The sequence below is a fragment of the Bactrocera neohumeralis genome, unplaced genomic scaffold, assembly GCF_024586455.1.
Source record: "Bactrocera neohumeralis isolate Rockhampton unplaced genomic scaffold, APGP_CSIRO_Bneo_wtdbg2-racon-allhic-juicebox.fasta_v2 ctg2252, whole genome shotgun sequence".
Taxonomy (NCBI): Eukaryota; Metazoa; Arthropoda; class Insecta; order Diptera; family Tephritidae; genus Bactrocera; species Bactrocera neohumeralis.
In genome coordinates, this window is record NW_026090051.1 from 17,114 (window position 1) to 23,117 (window position 6,004).

Genomic DNA, 6,004 nt, shown 5'->3' on the forward strand with positions numbered 1-6,004 from the left:
TCTTTATGGGTCAATTTGACCCTTTTTTCGAGAAAATCTAAAAATATCCTTTAAAAAAGGACATTTAAGGATTAAAATATTCTACGAAAATGTTTGGCGGAAAATTTCAGTGGGGGTCACCAAAGACACCATTGTTGTAAATAAAGCTCTTTACGATTGATAAAAAATTACACGCCGACATATACAAAGTAGGTGAAAACGTCGTCAAGTTCGGCCGGGCCAAACACTGACTTCTCGCGTCTAGTCGGCTGTGACTTACAAATCAGGTGTGATAAAATTAAGCATAATTGACTTACTAAGCAGTACATATCGGGTGTGATTTTTACAAAAATTAATATAAAAAAGAACAATTAAAGCTTAAATAAGCATGGCGGATTCTGTTTGCAAATTAAGAGATTGGTTTTGTTTTATTTGTGGACATTTTACGCACCTTCAAAGCAGAAGAAAGATATTCCCTACAATTGAAGAACCATATTTTCTTTTCTTTGGAATACGATTTTTATGTGAAGCTTGGATACCAAAAACTGTATGTACTACTTGCGAAAGTGGTCTTTTGACCTGGTACAAAGGCGGTACTAAGGTGCTGCCATTTTCTGCGCCTATTGTATGGATTGAACCTGAAAATCACAAATCAGATACATGCTATTTCTGCGTAAATTACAAATTTGGTAGAAGCCAAAGGCACTACGCGATAATGACATACGAAGCAACAAATAATGTCATTTTACCAGAAGTGCGCTGTGAAGGTGTTCCGGTGCCTCAACCGCCTACACATACATTTTCGGCCAATATGACTTACGCCAATACAGAAATAACAGCGGCGGTTGAAAACATATCAGATATAAGCTACTTGCCTCCTGGTGGTTTAAACATATGTCCTAATTTGATAGACCAAGCTTATTTTGAAGATCTTGTAAGAGATTTAGGACTAACAAAAGAGAAAGCTGAAATATTATGTTCCAAATTGAAAAACAGGAATTTGATAAAAGCCGATGTAAAAGTTACATCGCCAAGAAAAAGACACGCCGATTTGGAAAGTTATTTTAAAAAATCAGAAGAACTTGTATACTGTTGCAGTATTGAAGAGGTTCTAAGATATCTAAAGCTTCCACTGGACTCTTCCGCTTGGCGACTATTTATAGATAGTTCGAAACACAGCTTAAAAGCAGTTTTACTGCACAATGGAAATCAGCATCCATCAATACCGGTTGCGTATTCCACAAAAAAGGATGAAACATACGCAAATATTTCAAATCTCTTAAATAAAATTGAATACTATAAATATAAAAATGGGAAGTATGCGCAGACTTCAAAATGATTGCAATATTGACTGGAATGCAAACAGGATACACAAAATATATGTGCTTTCTTTGTAAATGGGATTCACGTGCTACCAGCAGCCATTATCATATTAAATATTTCGAAGAACGTAAAGAAAATATTATTGGTGACTTAAATGTAATCCATGAATCTCTTGTCCCAAAAGATAAGGTCATACTTCCACCGCTGCATATTAAGTTGGGCGTGGTGAAAAATTTTATTAAAAGCTTAAATACACAAGGATATGCTTTCAAACGCATTCAAACAATTTTCCCCAGATTATCTGCAGCAAAATTAAAAGAAGGTAAAATACGGTTTTAAGAAATAATTTATTTCATTTAATGTAAACTACCTTTTCTAGGAATGCTCGTTGGACCCGATATAAGAAAATATTACAAGATGAAGAATTTTATGGTCATCTGTCGGATATGCAAAAGACAGCATTTGACTTTATGCAGCTGGTTATATCAGAATTCCTTGGAAACTCAAAAGCACAAAACTATGCAGAAAATATTGAAAGCATGCTAATCGGTTTTAACAATATTGGCGTTAAGATGTCACTAAAGCTGCATTTTCTGCACTCTCATCTCAATTTTTTAAAGAAAACCTTGGAGCGGTTTCAGATGAACACGGTGAAAGGTTTCATCAGGATATAAAGGTATTGGAAGAAAGATTCAAAGGGAAATCCCAAAGCGTAATGCTTGCTGAATACGTATGGGGCTTGTACAGAAACCTTGACACATCGGAACATTCACGTCAAGCTAAATACAGGAAAGCATATTAAGTTTAATCTTTAATCCATTGTCCTACTACTGCTGAAGCAAAAAAATAAATATGTACATACTATAGTGACAAAATTTTTGAAACGGGCCACATTATTTTTGTTGGTCAAAAACTTTTAAAACAAACGTATAGTTTATTAGATTTAGAGTATATAAAAACACGTTTCAGCTGGTTTTGTGAAATTATAATTTTTTACGCAGATATTAACAATTTATTTTTTCAGCATTTACGAGAGAAAAACTAATTTTGTTGATTACGTTTGTTTCAAAATAAGTTTAATTGACATATATTGCAGTTATAAATCCAACCGAATTATTTCGTTGAAATTATAAACAATTTTTAAACAAATAATTTTTTTACAACTTCTCAATCGTTTTTAATTACGTTTTTCTTAAATAACAAATAAACAAAATTTTAGGGGACTCAATTTCGTGGAAAGTTATTAATACTTTTTTGTGATCATGGCATGAGATTCAGTTTGGTTCTAAATCCAGGTAGTGTTGTAAAGTACCTAAAAATGTAAATATTGATTCCTTTTTACATGTCGGTACAAAATTTCATTTTTTATTCAATCTTTTCTTGGTCACACCCTCAAATACAGATTTTTCCGAAGTAGAAAATATTTTACACTCAAGTTTGTTATCGTTGGTTGCGGCATAGTAATGATATTGTCTGGTATTTTTCACAGTTTTTGCCATATCGTACCGACTTTCAATAGATTTATTATGTACATTATGCTCTTCTAACGAACAAAAATCAAAATCAATTCGTTTGAAAAAACTTTTGCCCATTCGTACAAAAGTTTTGGTGTAGTTATAAGTGTTTTTTGTAGACTAGCCCGGAAAGCATGTCTTTTTACAGTGCCACCGATTCCGTCACATGCTCCTTTACCGTGTGAGGTAGCAAAAAAATTCCATTCAGCCTCAACATTGAAATCTGTTTTGTGTTGCAGCAAGTTGCTCAAATTGAATTTATTTTTGTATTGAGATCCGGCTCCATCGGAGAAATATATCACTTTTTTGATACTCGTTTGACCAAATTTGCTTTTCAAGTAGGCGATGACTTTCGTGTTAAATAAATGCACCGCGTTTGCATCATGGTGCAAATTTTCAGAAATCAAGACGTAGTTTTCATTTTTGACCGCGTTATTTTTTTTATAGTACACTACATAGGGATGTAAAGTTGCCTGAACATTAGCCCAATGTTGAGACTGCACGGCATCTTGTACTTGGCAAGTATAATTTTCGGAAAAATCAAGAGTCACAATAAATTCTCCTTCATTTACATTACGTTTCATTTCCTCGAAATAGGCTGCTTGCGATCTAGCTAAGAAATCATGCTTGGCAACGGCAGGCAAATCTTTGATCAGTTGCTGCAAAAATTCTTCCCTTGATGAAGAATTCAGTAGAAGTTCGCACCTGTAACCATAGAGAGAGGGTCAACAATAGTGATCATTGAGTTACTGTAAAAATTATTCTACATTATACATACCTGTCTGTACTTGTCCATTGTTGAAATTGAATTTGTGATACTCCATTTTGCTCAAGTAATATTTTCAACTTATTTGCAATCATACTGGGTCCAGGACAGTTTTCACAATTTGCAAGATGACAATCTGGATTTGCTGCATCGCACATCATATCTTTGAAAGTGTCTCTGTAGTTGAGTTCAAAGATTATGCCTTTTTGTTTCAACTCCTGTTTCAATGCGGCGAACTTCAACCTCATATTCTCGTGTATTTTGCATACACAAACGTTATGAGTACCAGACTGCCCAGCTAAAATACATTGACGTGGTCGAAGTCGTGTGAATGTGGATAATGATACTTTAACGTCCGAAAAAGCGTCCTTGAATTTAGTGTGCAAATCACGGAGATTGTGTAGGAGTAGTCGCTTTTGTTCCTGGCAGCGCTGACCATTTTTTACCACAGAAATGTAATCTTTTCTGCCTGGCATAACTCGACTATACTCGTCGGACAAATAAAATTCTTAAATTTTTTTCAGGATAGAATTTTCGATCCGACGTCCAGTTTTTGGCTTAGGACGAGCACCGTATCCGCAATTAGCGTGTAATTTTTTGGCTCTCGATGCCATTCTTCGAGAAATATTCAATTCTCTTCTCATGCGTCGAATGGTCCAATCCAGAGGAACTGTTGTCAATAACGAAATTTTATCGCTTCGTGATTTTTTATTCAATAGAGCCAATTTTAAATCATTGATCCAGCTCTCACTATTATCATCACCATTTTCTCCAGAATTTGAAAATGAAGCACGTTGTTTTTTAAGGGGTGGCTCGCCGAGTTCAATGAGAAGTTCATTAACTTTTTCTATTTTATCTTTCCGATTTTCACAACTTACGTAATTTGGATCTCGGTAGAAATTATCGACAATATCGCTGTCACTATCAGATGATGCTTCGTCACCCATCATGGATTCTATTTTTTGGTTGTTTTCAATTTTCCATGGACATTCTTCTTCTGGTATTCCATATATTTCTCGTTGGCACGGTTTGCAAACAAATTTGCCGACGAAATTTGCAAATTTTAAACTCCAATTTACTGTCACTATAGCAACATTTTTGTACACACATTTATGACTTTTTTTGTTCAAAGGATTACAGCAGCTATTTGCTCGCGGCATTTTCAATTTAAATTTTTAACCTCTCAGCACAAAAATTTTGACGCTTGTTTCTCTGTTGACTACTGAGGCTCGAATGAGTTCAACACCCGATTTTCACTATTGTTTTCGTTTTTTCGACGCGTTGGAACTTGTTGCCGCGCGCTCGTTGTTTTCCATACTATATACATCGCGCGGCGCGTTCACAGAAAAATGCTGATAACTTTCCACGAAATTGAGTCCCCTAAAATTTTGTTTATTTGTAAGACGCGCAATTGAACACGTAACAGTTATTTGCAAGAAACATAATTAAAAACGATTGAGAAGTTGTAAAAAAAATTATTTGTTTAAAAAAATTGTTTATAATTTCAACGAAATAATTCGGTTGGATTATATAACTGCAATATATGTCAATTAAACTTATTTTGTATCATTGTTACAACAAACCGAACACCGAGCTCGAATAAGTATCAACAAAATTAGTTTCTCTCTCGTAAATGCTGAAAAATAAATTGTTAATATCTGCGTAAAAAATTATAATTTCACAAAACCAGCTGAAACGTGTTTTTATATACTCTAAATCTAATAAACTATACGTTTGTTTTAAAAGTTTTTGACCAACAAAAATAATGTGGCCCGTTTCAAAAATTTTGTCACATAATAAACCACTATTAAAACAAAATTATAATTTTTTTATCAATCGTAAAGAGCTTTATTTACAACAATGGTGTCTTTGGTGACCCCCACTGAAATTTTCCGCCAAACATTTTCGTAGAATATTTTAAATCCTTAAATGTCCTTTTTTAAAGGATATTTTTTGATTTTCTCGAAAAAAGGGTCAAATTGACCCATAAAGAAACCAGTTAGAGGGTTAAGATCTTCCACAAAAATAATCCTCATACAATTCCACAATACAACTCTGACCATAAGAATTCTCTCAGACATTAACTTACAACATTTTTTCATATAGTATAATGCTCCCTTCGACCAAAAAATGAAAACTTTGACCCACTGTAAAAAAAAACTCAGACGTGCTGGACCATAAGTTTGTTCTACAAAAATGATCTACTCAACATACCCTTTCAGAATTATAGGGTCGCTATTCTGTTCCAAAAATGCTGTTGGACAGTGTTATTAATAAATGCAACATATTCTGGAGGCGGCTTCACTAAGTTGCATTTATCGATCTGGTTTTGGTGTATGAAGATGAATTCATCAGAAGGAATTTCATCTCCTGAATAAGGTAATGGCAGGTGGCATGTGTGCATTTTAAAATTTTCAAATAA

At 34.0% G+C, this 6,004-nt stretch overlaps 1 protein-coding gene and 1 pseudogene across 1 annotated transcript; one reads left to right on the forward strand and one right to left on the reverse strand.

Moving 5' to 3' along the window:
• The first annotated feature begins 1,295 nt into the window (after window positions 1-1,295).
• LOC126766717 (uncharacterized) lies at window positions 1,296-2,153 on the forward strand (annotated as a pseudogene).
• Window positions 2,154-2,845: 692 nt separating this feature from the next.
• Window positions 2,846-4,895, reverse strand: LOC126766718 (uncharacterized). Its single transcript, XM_050484445.1, has 2 exons — window positions 3,595-4,895; window positions 2,846-3,521 (listed from the first exon to the last, which is right to left on the reverse strand). Exons 1-2 carry the CDS (start codon window positions 4,056-4,058, stop codon window positions 2,846-2,848), a joined length of 1,140 nt encoding a protein of 379 aa, XP_050340402.1. The 5' UTR covers window positions 4,059-4,895.
• Window positions 4,896-6,004: the final 1,109 nt, after the last annotated feature.